At 45.2% G+C, this 14,609-nt stretch overlaps 1 protein-coding gene across 1 annotated transcript in view; it reads right to left on the reverse strand.

Moving 5' to 3' along the window:
• Positions 1-5,752: 5,752 nt before the first annotated feature.
• Positions 5,753-14,609, reverse strand: part of LOC140721714 (uncharacterized) — a 29,216-nt gene continuing 20,359 nt past the window's right edge. Inside the window, 1 exon segment of the mRNA XM_073036499.1 lies at positions 5,753-7,517. Coding sequence (XP_072892600.1) covers positions 5,753-7,517 — 1,765 coding nt within the window.

Genomic DNA, 14,609 nt, shown 5'->3' on the forward strand with positions numbered 1-14,609 from the left:
GTATGGGACATTGGAAAAAATGTTGAATTTCCCCATGGGGATGAATAAAGTATCTATCTATCTATCTATCTGTTGTTCCCCTCTTGTTCTCCCTGTGGAATGGGTTTCAGTCACCACTTTCTGGGTGAAGAGGTTCCCCTTGAATTATCTGCAGACTGAAGAAGACGAGCTGACTGCTGTTCTGTCCAACATGTTCTTCGCCCCTCTTATCTCTGGACTGAGGAAGAATTACTTTGGTAGTTAACCTCCTTATTCACGACTCATTTCCACATTATGGATCATTTCCCTGCTTCTAAAAGTTGTTGAAAACACCCGTCCTTTAAAGACTGAAAGCGGAATGGGGAACCACCTGTCAGATGTTCAACGAAGCAGGGTCAGAAACCCAAGGGGGGTCTACACAGGGCAGAGTTTGGGGCTCTGGGCAATGGTCGGGTGATGAAGAGAAGGGAATCAGTAGTGGGACGTGGCAACGAATGACAGAGTCGCAACATTTGGAAGCTGATTGACAGAGAAAATCTTTCGGTTGTCTGACTGATGACACAAACAATGCCTGTGGTGCGGTACTCCACTGGTCGAGGAACACAGGTGTGCTGGGAATGGTTTAATCTGTTGGGGGAGTTGTTCCTGTTTGTTTATCCTATAATATTATATCCGGATGGTTATTATGGATGGCCTATCTGAAATAATGTATTGATTATCATATAATTTGTAAGATTTTGACACTAAAACTGTATCGGGCTTGAATTTATGGTACCTCTATGAAGTGATGGAGGGCATTCATGAGTTTGTATTTTAAAGCAAGATTTTGGTGAATGATATTTGCCATTTGTTTGTACCTTTGTAAGTAATGTGATTGAGTTACTGCTGCAGGATCCTGGAATGTGTTGGATTGTGTCTGGTTTCTCTGGCATTTTCTGCACTTACTGCCTTGTTTGTTTATATTTCATGTATTTTTGATGTTTTCCCCCTTTTGTAAAACATCTTGTCCTGTATTTCTGCAGGGAACCCCTTTTTGAGAGTCTCCAACTCTCAGTCAGGTGCCCAAGGCTTCCTTGTCACCATCTCGTCTGCTCAGATCGTTGGGATGTCTCCCATGGAGGATCGTACTCATTCCACTGGTTAATGTTTTCTTCCAGAGTGATGATTTATTGTTCTGAGTTGGCCTCTCATTTAAGTTTTCTGGTCTGTATTTCTTATCACGATTGCATATACACACATGGAGTGCTGAATCCTGTTCATTTTTGATGAAAATATATACTTAAAAGTTTTATCTGACTGTTTTTTCTTGTTTTTTTAATTGAAGTTCATCATCAAACATTTCCAGAAGATGTATCTCAGATATTGTAGATATATATCATATAATCATATATGCCACAAATCTCCGCATAGAATTTATCTGAGGTATACACTTATAGAAAAGAGTGAAAGAAAAAACAAGCAAAAGGAAAAAAAAAAACTTTGTACAAGTCGGGAGTGATCTTTTTTTTACAACATATTCATTGATTTGTGAGAATAAAATCAGGCCTATGAGGCATTATGTAGTTAAACCATTTTTCCCAGTATGAATCAATTTGTTCCAGATTATGATTATCTTCTCCATTTTGTAAATGTCCATTGTAATTTCCATCCATGCATTTAAAGTTGGGCTCTCCTGTGATAACCATTTCCTAGTAACAGTCTTTTTACCAGCCGCCAACAATATATTCATTAAATATTTATCTTTTTTTCAACCATTCTTGATGTATATATCCAAAATATATGGACTTACTCCCCAAGGGTATTTCACATTTAAAGATGCCATGTCCGGCATTGTGTATCCCCCTCCAATAGTCTTTGATAACAGGGCAGTCACAAAAAATATAATAATGATTTGCATTTCGATTTCCAGTTTCTCCAGCAAACAGCGAGGTTACTATCATAATGGGATTTCTAAAAGGGTGTAATAAAATATCTTATCAAGTTTTTCAGTCGGAACTCCCTCCATTTCTGAGAACTGGTACACTTCCATTGATACCTCCATTGTCCATTCTTCCTCAGATATAATTTCTCTCCTTGCTTCTCCCATTTTGTTTTAATGTATGAAATCAAATATGTTTTAAGATTTGACAAACCCTGATGCATGCTTGAAATAATTCTACTACCGTTATCTGAATTATATGCTTTTCTAAATAGCTCTAACATGCATATACTTGCCTTGGTTACAATTTTAAGCATCCTATTAACATCCTGACGCATCTATATATACTGATAAAAATCTTGTTTTTCTAAATGTTTCTCTTTCAGCATTTCAAAGCTGAACAGTGTTCCTTCTTTCATTATGTTGCAAAGAACTGTTATTCCTTTAGCTGTCCAGTCCTTAAATCTAGCATCCAATTTATTTGGTGTAAAATCCGAGTCATATGCACACCATTTAAGAATTGCAGTATCTCGCTCGAGATTATATTCTTTTATAGTAGTTTTCCATATTTTAAGAGTCAATTTCACCCATGGATTATCAATAGTATTTATGTACCTTTGCAAGTTATTATCAGCCAAAATTGCTTGCATGGGGATGGGAAGTACTCGCTCCTCAATGTTTTTCCATTGAGCGTCATATGATGGGTTGCTCCAGCATATCACAGCTCTCAACTGTGCTGCAAAATAATAACCTCTAAGAGAAGTTAGGCCGCATCCACCCTTTTCCTTTGCTAATTGCAAAGTTTTGAGACGAACTCTAGGCCTTTTACCTTGCCAAATATACCTTGATAACATCTTGTTCCATTCATTGAATTGATTTTGATTAATATCTATTGGTAGGGTCTGAAAGAGATATAACAGTCTGGGCAGTATATTCATTATAATAGACTCAATCCTTGAACTGAAACTAAAAGAAAGGAATCAGGTTCCATCTTGCTAGATATTCCTTAATGGTTTTTTTTATATAAAGGCTGATAATTACATTCTGATAATGTTGCCTAATCTTTTGGCATAATGATGCCCAAATATTTGAAAAACTCTGTTTGCCATGCCCAGGGATATCTACTTTCAATTTCTCTTGGTGGGCTATAGTAATATGAAAGTAATTGGGTTTTATCTGTGTTGATCTTGTATCCTGATAATTGACCATATTGTTCAAAGGATTGCATCAATCAGGTAGAGTATGTTGGTTGCCCTAGATAGATCAAAATGTCATCCACATAACAAGCCAATTTATGCCCTGTCCCTTTACTAGTAATTCCCCATTTTGTCTGATGTATTGAGCAAATGGTTCCAGATATAATGCGAAGAGTAGTGCTGACCATGCACAACCCTGTCTTGTGCCCCTTTCCAGGGTAAGACTATTTGATAAATATCCATTGATTTTAATCCTAGCGGTAGGGTTGTCATATAGTGCCTGTATAGTTTTAATAATTGTTATGGAAACCAAATCTATGTAAAACTCTGTAAAGAAAATTCCAATTAACCGAATCAAATGCCTTTTCAGCGTACACGCTTATCACTATTGCTTTGATTTTATTTTTTTGTATATATGATCCATAATGTGAAGTATCCTTCGTATATTGTGCAAACACGAGGAAATCTGCAGATGCTGGAAATTCAAACAACACACACACAATGCTGGTGGAACACAGCAGGCCAGGCGGCATCTATAGGGAGAAGCACTGTCAACGTCTCAGGCCGAGACCCTTCGTCAGAACTAACAGAAAGGAAAGATACTAAGAGATTTGAAAGTAGGAGGGGGAGGGGGAAATGCAAAATGATAGGAGAGGACCGGAGGGGGCGGAGTGAAGCTGAAAGCTGGAAAGGTGATTGGCAAAAGTGATACAGAGCTGGAGAAGGGAAAGGATCATGGGACAGAGGCTTAGGGAGGAAGAAAGGGGGAGGGGAGCACCAGAGGGAAATGGAGAACAGGCAGAGTGATGGGCAACTAAATATGTCAGGGATGGGGTAAGAAGGGGAGGAGGCGCATTAACGGAAGTTAGAGAAGTCAATGTTCGTGCCTTTCTTTCTCCCTTATCACTATTGCTTTGATTTTATATGAATTTGTATACAAGTTCCCTCTCTTCAGCAAGAGTCATTCCTTTGCCACCCGGCTGGCAGTTTCCGCAGCCGCAATCCCCGCATTTTGGCTCGCGTGCTGCGCCAATACTATCCCACTTCCGATTTCCACAGCAGTTTTCTAGAACACGAAAGATGTCATCTGCAGTTTTATAAGTACTGAGGCAAAGGTCTCTTCTGACTTTGTCGTCAAGACTGTCCAGCAGTTGAACCTTTTTCACCTCTCTTGAACCGGTCGGCTCTCCCTGCCTCTAGAGTGTTTCCCAGTCCTTTCTCCACCTGTGAAAATCACGTCTGCTGCCAGGAAACTTGGGAAGGGCCGTCGGTTTCAGTCTGATGGCTGGCGTGGGAAAATTGGAGGAAAAGCCCAATGCTGTCGGTGTTAGTCTTTCAGCATCCTCCTTTCTCCTTGCCTGTATGAAGTGGGCCTTCTTGGAAACCAACTTAGGGACGTTGAGTTCGAGCCCCTTTAGGCGACTCTGAAGGTGCTTCCGATCCCCTGGCGGGATCCATCGTTCCCAACTCCTTTGCTGTCATTACCAGTCCTTGCAGGTGGTTAAGCATGAAGCCATACGCCTCCTGGTGGCCATCGGGTTGTACAGCAGCGACATCTTCACATTCATCCTCTGCTGCTTGTAGTGCTGTGAGCAACTCAACATTTCCAAAGTTGGTCCAAAGAGTCTCCTGGATCCGCCTTCTGATTTCCTTTAGTTTCAACTCACACTCATTTGCCGTCTTTGCCAGGTCGGCTTTTTGCTGTTCAGTTGACACAGCTACTTTCTCTGTGTTCAGCTCCGCCTCCCGTTCTGCAGTGAGTCCGGCCTCCGCATCATCATTGGCTTCCATGACTCTCTCGGCTTCCATTGTGAGTTTATGGAAACTCACTCTGAGCTCCTCTTCAGACATGTCTTCATAGGTCCTGGTAATGCTGTTGGCCAGACGAGAAAACAATCTTTTTGCTGTCATTCTCTCCAGCTTGAGTTGCTCAACTGATTTCCCAATAGCTTGATCAGCCATGTTTGATTCCCTCTGCAGGCTGTTCACAGGTGAGAGTACAACTTTTTAGTGATGTTTTGATGTTGTTTTATCTGAACTTGATTTCCTTCCTTCTTCAGGACTCCAGGTTATTGCTCTTGCTGTTCCAGCTCAAAGCTCCCAGATTTCTGTTTCCTGGTCAAACAGTTTTGTCAAGCAGTATTTTCACTGTCAACCAGTTTTTCACTGTCAAGTCGGAGTTCTTGCTCCCATGTGCAGCTTCCCCACTTGAAAGGGACTGAATACGCCCACCCGAAGGTTTTAATACGATTCCACTCAATGACCAAACAACTTTCCTTCGTTCTCCTTTTTTATTTTTATTTTCGCAAGTGTGGCAGTTGGTAATTATTAGTCAGTAGTCATAAATAATCAGCGGTAAGTCAGTCATTAGTCTAGTCAAGGATAGTCATAAGGCATTAGTCAGAAGGCAGTGGCAGTAGCATTAGCATTAGGATCAGGTGAAAAACTGGCTGCCTCTCGGACTTCGGAGACGATTTCGGACCTGCACCTCCGTTTCTCTACTGGACCATTATGGTTCCAAACTGGGTGAACTCTCTCGAACGTTTGCGAGCTCTTCTTAAGCCTCGCGCCGTTTTCAAAAAGTGCCTGCATGCGATGATCCCGATGGCGGAGTTAACCCAAACACAGTGACAGCAGTGCTCCTTTCCCTGAAACAGTCTCAACAATTATTTAAAGTTCGGCATCTCACCGCGGGTTGTGACGCTGCTCCTGGCTGCCGATGTGACGCTGTGGGTTCTGCCCAAATGTTCTGGGCAGAAACCACCCTCAGGCAGCAGGTTCCGTCCTCTCTGCCAGTGAATTCTTGCTCTTTCTTAATACCTTCCTGAAACTCAAGTATGACTTGACAATCATGCACATTTGCTGGAGGTAGCCGAGAGAATCTCTTCCCAAAGTCTGAGCAGGTGATCGGCCTCTACCCAGTGTGAACTCGCTGGTGTCTGCGTAGGGCGGATGAATCTCTGAATCCCTTCCTACATTCTGAGCAGGTGAATGGCTTCTCCCCAGTGTGAATTCGTTGGTGACTGTGTAGGCTGGATAACTGTGTGAATCCCTTTCCACAGACTGAGCAGATGAACGGCCTCTCCCCAGTGTGAACTCGTTGGTGACTGCGTAGGGTGGATGAATCACTGAATCCCTTCCCACAGTCTGAACAGATGAATGGCCTCTCCCCAGTGTGAACTCGTTGGTGACTGCGTAGGGCAGATGAATCACTGAATCCCTTCCCACAGTCTGAACAGATGAATGGCCTCTCCCCAGTGTGAACTCGTTGGTGACTGTGTAGGGTGGATAACTGAGTGAATCCCTTCCCACAGTTCGAGCAGGTGAACGGCCTCTCCCCAGTGTGAACTCGCTGGTGATTTTGTAGATCAAATAATTGAGTGAATCCCTTCCCACAGTTCGAGCAGGTGAATGACTTCTCCCCAGTGTGAACTCGCAGATGTCTCTGTAGGGTGGATGAATGACTGAATCCCTTGCCACAGTCTGAGCAGGTGAATGGCCTCTCCCCAGTGTGAACGTGTTGGTGACTCTGTAGGTTGGATGACCGAGTGAATCCCTTCCCACATTCTGAGCAGGTGAACAGCCTCTCCCCAGTGTGAACTCGCTGATGTACCAGTAGGGTGGATGACTGAGTGAATCCTTTCCCACATTCTGAGCAGGTGAACGGCCTCTCCCCAGTGTGAACTCGCTGATGTATCTTCAGTTGAGATGACGAAGTGAATCTTTTCCCACAGTCTGAGCAGGTGAATGGCCTCTTCCCAGTGTGAACTCGTTGATGTACCTTCAGTGTGGATGACTGAGTGAATCCCTTCCCACAGTCTGAGCAGGTGAACGGCCTCTCCCCAGTGTGAACTCGCTGATGTATCTTCAGTTGAGATGACGAAGTGAATCTCTTCCCACAATCTGAGCAGGTGAACTGCCTCTTCCCAGTGTGAACTGACTGGTGTCTCAGTAGGTGAGATGACTGAGTAAATCCCATCCCACAGTCTGAGCAGGTGAACGGCCTCTCTCCAGTGTGAACTCGTTGATGTACCTTCAGTGCAGATAACTGATTGAATCCCTTCCCACAGTCTGAGCAGGTGAATGGCCTCTCTCCAGTGTGAACACGTTGGTGTGCCAGTAGGTCAGATGACCGAGTGAATCCCTTCTCACAGTCTGAGCAGGTGAATGGCCTCTCTCCAGTGTGAATTCGCTGGTGTACCAGTAGGTAAGATGACTGAGTGAATCCCTTCCCACAGTCTGAGCAGGTGAATGGCCTCTCTCCAGTGTGAACACGTTGGTGTGCCAGTAGGTCAGATGACCGAGTGAATCCCTTCTCACAGTCTGAGCAGGTGAATGGCCTCTCTCCAGTGTGAACTCGCTGGTGTACCAGTAGGTAAGATGACCGAGTAAATCCCTTCCCACAGTCTGAGCAGGTGAACGGCCTCTCCCCAGTGTGAACTCGTTGGTGAGCCATTAGGTCAGATGACCAAGTGAATCCTTCCCCACAAATTCAGCAGATGACCAGCCTCTGCCCAGTGTGAACTGACTGGTGTGTCCACAGGTGAGAAGACCGACTGAATCCCTTCTCACACACAGAACAGGTGAATGGCCTTGCCCAGTGTGAACTTGCTGATGTACCTTCAGTTGAGATTACCGACTGAATCCATTCCCACTGTCTGAGCAGGTGAACGGTCTCTCCCCTGTGCAAAATGATGGACGTGCCAGTTGGTCAGATGACCGAGTGAATCCCTCCCCACAGTCTGAGCAGGAAGGATGGTTGATTGAATCCCTTGCTCCTTAAATATCTAGTCAGAGACAGCACAACTGGTGTGTTGTGTTTGAATTCCCATAGACAAATTCCTTGTCGATTTTAACCTGTAAAAAGATTTAAAAATCAATCAGTGGGTGAAGGACAACATTTCAGATGAGATCACTTGAGTTGCCAAGGTGTGATCTGACATCACACTGTTACAGTGAAGTTCAACACATTGGAGAACGAAATCTCCTTCTAACTGGGCACAGTGCTGGTATCTGGAATGACCCCCAAACTCTCCAATGCTCTGTAAGAATGGGGCACTTATGCCATTTCCAGTCTGTGACTTGGCTCTGTTTGACTCTGTCCATTTGAATTATTCCCTCTTCCCACTGAGCTGAAAGGGTGTCTGGCCCCACAGTAACAGAAACCCTCTCACACAAATAGCCTTTGTTGACGTGCAGCTGGGGTTTTCCTTTATGTAATGTTCATTTAAAGTGCCACAGTTTCAATGCCATGTCAATATCTCCTGACCTGGCTGGTGGCGTAGTGGCATCAGTGCCAGACTTCGGGACGAAAGGTCCTGAGTTCGAATCCAGCCGGCTCCCCAGCACGCTTTCCTTCCGTGCTGGGTTATGAGCTGGTGATCACTTTGGAAACTCACCCGGCAGATGTTCCCCTGAATGTTTCTCCTTTCACCCTTAACCCATGGCCTCTGGTTGTAGTCCCACCCCATCTCAGTGGTAAAAGCCAGCTTCCATTTTCCCTATCTATAAACCTCATAATTGTAGTATACCTCCATCAAATCTCCCCTCAGTCTTCTACATTCCAAGCAATAAAGTCCGGACCTGTTCAATCTCTCCTTATAACCCAAGTCCTCCAGACCTGGCAACATCCTTGTGAATTTTCTCTGAATTCTTTCAAAATCTTTCCATCTTTCCTGTAGGTTGGTGGCCAAAACTGCAAATACTCCAAATTAGGCCTCACCAATGTCTTGTACAAAGTCAACATAACATACCATTCAGTGCTTTGGTTTATGAAGGACTATATGCCAAAACCTTTCTTTCTGTCCCTATCAAACTGTGACACCACTTTCAGTGAAATATAAACCTGTATTCCCAGATCCCATTCTTCAACAACACTCCTCCATGTCCGACCAGTCACTGTGTAAGACCCACCCTGGTAGGTCCCACCAACATGCAACACCTCGCACTTGTCTGCATTGAATTCCATTTTCCATTTCTCAAGCCATATTTCCACCTGATCCCGTTCGCACTGCAAGCCATGATAGTCTTCTCGCAGTCCGCTGAATCCCCAGTCTCGGTTTCATCCACAAATTTGCCGATCCCTAACCATCTTATCATCCAGATTACTGATATAGATGACAAACAACAACAGATCCAGCTCTGATCCCTGTGGCACACCACTAGTCACAGGCCTCCGGTCAGAGAGGCAACCATCTGCTACCACACTCTGGCTTCTCCCAAAGACAGTGTTTCATCCAATTTACTGTCTAATCTTGACTGCTGAATGACTGAACCTTCTTGACCAACCTCCCATATGAGACTTTGTCAAGTGCCTTGCTAACGTCCATGTAGACAACGTCCACTGCCTTGCCTTCATCCACTTTCCTGATACCTTCCTCGAGAGACTCTATAAGACTGGTTAGACATGACCTACCATGCACAAAGCCATGCTCTCTATCCTTAATCAGTCCACATCGATCCAAATACTTATATATCCGGTTGCTGCACATATGTTCTAATAACTTTCCCACTACTGATGTCAAGCTCACTAACGTAACATTTTCTCGTTTCTCCTTAGAGCCCCTCTCGAACAGTGGAACAACATGGTCTGTCCTCCAATCCTCCAGTACCTCACCTGTCACTAAGGATTATTTCAATATCTCTGCTTGGACCCCGACAATTTTTGCACTTGTCTTCCGCAGGGTCCTAGGGAACAACTTGTCAGGCCCTGGGGATTAATCCACGCTAATTTGCCTTAAGACAGTAAACATCTCCACCTCTGTAATTTGTCCAGGGTCCCTGAAGTTGATGCTGCCTTGCCTCAACTGTATCGACTCTGTGTCCATCTCCTGAGAAAATACAGATGCAAAACTACTATTTAAAACCTCCCCCATCTATTTTGTCTCCCGTATAGATTACTATTCTGATCGTCCAGAGTGGGCATGTTTCAGTTCTGACCTTCTCCATGTTTCTGTGACAGAGAAGCTGGCCAAACCTGACTGGAAGGGGAATCTGGTAGGAGTGACGACAGAGCAGCAATGGCTGGAGTTTCTGGGAGCAACTCGGGAGCTGAGTGATAGACACATCCCAAAGAAGTGGAAGAAATGGAAAGGTAGGAGGACACAACCATGGCTGAAATGAGAAGCCAAAGTCAACATAAAAGCCAAAGAGAGGACAAATAATAGAGCAAAAACTATTGGGAAGCTTTTAGAAACCAACAGAAGACAACTAAAGAAAGTCAGATGAGCTCAGGGTGTGGAAATATGATATTGTAGTCATTAATGTGTCTTGGTAGCACCCAACAGCCTGAGGAATTTAGAGGAACAAAATATCCAGGGCCTCGATATCTCTTGAAAACAAAGGTTCCCTGCACCAGTTACCTTTCAACTTTTATTTTGGCAGGCACATACAAACTCTACACCCTCAAAATTTCACTTCTGAAGAACCCCCACTTACCAAGTACTCCTTTGCCAGAAAACAGCCTGTCCCAATCCACCCTTGTCAAATCCTTGCAAATACCATAAAAATTGATCTTTCTCCAATTTAGAATCTCAAGAGAGGTCCAGGCCTCTGTTTTTCCGTACTTACTTGGAATCTCATGCCATTATGATCACTAGACACAAAGTGTTGCCATTCACTAATTTCTGTCCCCAGCCCTGGATCGTTTCCCAACAGCTTATTGCACACTTCTACGCCGGATGTTTTACGTACTGATTAAGGAGCATTTGACAAACTCGACCCCATCTAGTCCTTTTACAGTATGGGAGTCCCAGTCAATATATGGAAAGTTAAAATCACTTACTATATCAACTATTGTTTCTTGGTGTAGTCTGTGAACTCTCTACAAATTTGTTCCTCTAAATCCCTCAGACTGTTGGGTGCAACCAATTCCCAGTAATGCCTACGATATCACAATTCCATGCCCTGGGCTCATCTGGCTTTCCTACGATGCTTCTTGCATCGTGATTTCCACAGCTCAACACATCCATCGCACCATGCTCAAGCATTTGGTTGCTGACTGTATCTGAGGTCTGAACAACATCTGTCTGGTGTCAAGAAAACAACCTCTCCCTCAATGTCAGAAAAACCTCTGACGCTGAATTTTGTGATGAGGATGCAGGAAAGGTTTTCTTCTGATGACTCTTCCATGAAGGTCATGTTTGTGCAGGTGTTGCTGCACAGTAGAACAGTGCACCACCACTCCAGAGGCTGCTAAATCTTCCTGAAGGTCTTTTTACAGTCAAACAGGGGTTTTGATTTGCCTTTCTGGCAATCCTACGAGTAGTTCTCATGGAAAGTTTTCTTGGTCTTCCAGACATCAACTTGACCTCCACCGTTCCTGTTAACTGCTATTTCTTAATTACATTACGAACTGAGGAAACGGCTACCTGAAAACACTTTGGCATCTTCTTATAGCCTTCTCCTGCTATGTGAGCATCATTTATTTTAACTTTCAGAGTGCGAGGCAGCTGCTTAGAGGAGCCCATGGCTGCTGATTGTTGGGACAAGGTTTGAGGAGTCAGGGTATTTATAAAGCTTTGCGATTTGCATAACCTGGCCTGTCCTAACGACGACTGTGAACAAGCCATTGTCCTAACAAGCTAATTCAGGTCTGAGACCTTGGTAAAATTTAACTGAGAGCTCAAATCTCTTGGGGTGCCCAAACTTTTCCATGGTGCTCCTTTCCTTTTTCTCACTCTAAAATTGTATAAAACATAATAGTACACTAATATTGCTTAAATTTGGAAAATAATATTTCATCTTTATGAATTTTGGAGACCAGTTCACCTTCTACTCACTTATTCATAGTAACAGGAAGTTTGACCAGTGGTGCCCAGCCATTCGCATACCACTCTATGGGATGAGGTGCAGAGCACGGGGTGTGATGGGAGAGGGGGGGAGGAGGAGGAGGAGGAGAACTGAGAGAGGGCAAAGAGGGAGAATGCGTGGGGTGAGTGGTAGATTTAGAGGGTGAGAAAGAGGGGAAGACAGTGTGGGATACAGGAGCCAGCAGGCGACCAGAACAGAAAACAATACTTCAGGTGGGATCTGACCAGGGTCCTAAATAGCCTCAACATTACCTCTCGGCTCTTGATTATTCCATGATTATTAAAGGCCAATGCACCGTATGCTTTCTTAACCACAGAGTGAACCTGCACAGCTGCTTTGAGTGTCCTGTGGACTCGGACCCCAAGATCCCTCTGATCCTCATATATAAAGACCATTACTGAAGATCTACAACCTACAAGGATCCTTGTTATAAATTCCACTTTGCATTTAAATATTGTTGATGTATGTATGGGATGAGGTGCAAAGTGAGGGGTGTGACAGGAGGGAGGGAGGGAGAGGAGAGCGAGAGAGAGATTGAGAGAGGGAGAGGGGGTTGAGAGACTAAGAGAGAGAGAGGGTGAACGCGTGGGGTGAGTGGTGCATTTAGAGGGTGACAAAGAAGGCAAGACAGTGTGGGATACGGGAGCCAGCAGGGAGAGTGTTTGGGGGGGAGGGGGGATGTAGGGAGACAGATAGAGAGGAAGAGGGCTGGAAATGGAGGAAGGTACAGAGTGGTGGAGGTGAGTGAGTGAGAGAGAGTTAGAGGGAGCCGAGAGCGTGTGCAAGAGGGGGAGATGGAGATGGGAAGGCAGAGGGTGACTGAGAGTGAGATGGCGGGTGATAGGGGTAGGGGCAGGGATTGTGGGATGGGAGAGAGAGAATGGAAGAGTAAGAGAACCAGATAGAGGGGAGAGAGTGTGAGAGAAATGAAGAGAGGCATGAGAGAGTGAGGAGATGAAGAGAGACGAGAGAGGAGTACGATTTGTTACTAGAGGAGTAGAGAGAGTGGTGATAGAGAAGGAGAGCATGAGGAAAGGGGTGAAAGAGTGGGAGGCTGGTCGAGTAGCAGTGTAACTGAGAGGGATAGGGAAGAGAAGAGGGGAGGGAGAGTGGCGGTGAAGAAACAAGAATGATTGAGGGGCGATGATAAGGAAGGGGTGAGGGAAAATTGAGACAGTGAGGGAGAGAGGGAGCAAGAAGGGAGGGCTGGAGTAGAGGAAGAGGAACTGTGAAGAGGGTGTGGTGAGGGAAATGGGGTAAGTAGCTAGGGGTGAGGGAGAAAGACAAGGAGATTGGTGTGTATGATTTGAATTGTTAGACTAACTATTCACTCAGTCCCCAGTTGCAGGGTCATTAATCACGTATGTTCACAAGTCACCGAACAAATCCACCGTGGGATTACGGTTCCATGCTGGGAATTATGAGTGTGAGGGCAGCTTGCTGTTCTCGGTGTCGGATGTGGGAGGTCCTGGAGTCTCCCAGCCTCCCGGACGTTCACATCTGCACCAGGTGCGCCGAGCTGCAGCTCCTAAGGGACTGTGCCAGGGAACTGGAGATGCAGCTCGATGACCTTCGTCTGGTCAGGGAGAGTGAGGAGTTGATAGAGAGGAGTTATAGGCAGGTGGTCACACCGGGGCCATGAGAGGCAGACAGGTGAGTCACGGTTAGGAGGAGGAAGGGGAAGAGTCAGGTACTAGAGAGTACCCCAGTGACTGTATCCCTTGACAATAAGTACTCCTGTTTGAGTACTGTTGGGGGGGGAGACAGCCTACCTGGGGGAAGCAACAGCGGCCGTGCCTCCGGCACAGAGTCCGGCCCTGTAACTCAGAAGGGTAGGGAAAGGAAGAGGAAGGCAGTAGCAATAGGGGACTCGATAGTTAGGGAGTCAGATAGGCGATTCTGTGTACGCAGTCAGGAGACCCGGATGGTAGTTTGCTTCCCTGGTGCCAGGGTTTGGGATGTTTCTGATCACGTCCATGATATCCTGAAGTGGGAGGGTGAGGAGCCAGAGGTCATGGTACATATAGGTACCAATGACATAGGTAGGAAAAGGGAAGAGGTCCTGAAAGGAGAATATAGGGAGTTAGGAAGGGAGTTGAGAAGAAGGTCCGCAAAGATAGTAATCTCGGGATTACTGCCTGTGCCACGTGACAGTGACAGTAGTAATGGAATGAGGTGGAGGATAAATGCGTGGCTGAGGGATTGGAGCAGGGGGCAGGGATTCAAGTTTCTGGATCATTGGGACCTCTTTTGGGGCAGGTGTGATCTGTACAAAAAGGACGGGTTGCTCCTGAAACCGAGGTGGACCAATACCCTAGTGGGGAGATCTGCGAAGGCTACTGGGGAGACTTCAAACTAGAATGAATGGGAGGGGGGAATCAAATTGAAGAGACTAGGAGAGAGGAGGTTAGTTCACAAGTAGAGAATGCTTGTAGACAGTGTGAGGAAATCTAGGAATAATGGTGCATATTTCCCTGAAGGTGGAATCTCATGTGGTGGTGAAGAAAGCTTTTGGTATGCTGACCTTTATAAATCAGAGCATTGAGTATAGGAGTTGGGATGTAACATTAAAATTGTACAAGGCATCGGTGAGGCCAGATTTGGAGTATTGTATACAGTTCTGGTCACCGAATTATAGGAAAGATGTCAACAGAGTACAGAGAAGATTTACTAGAATGTTACCTGGGTTTCAGCACCTAAGTTAC

This window comes from Hemitrygon akajei, unplaced genomic scaffold (genome assembly GCF_048418815.1).
Source record: "Hemitrygon akajei unplaced genomic scaffold, sHemAka1.3 Scf000060, whole genome shotgun sequence".
NCBI classification, from domain to species: domain Eukaryota; kingdom Metazoa; phylum Chordata; class Chondrichthyes; order Myliobatiformes; family Dasyatidae; genus Hemitrygon; species Hemitrygon akajei.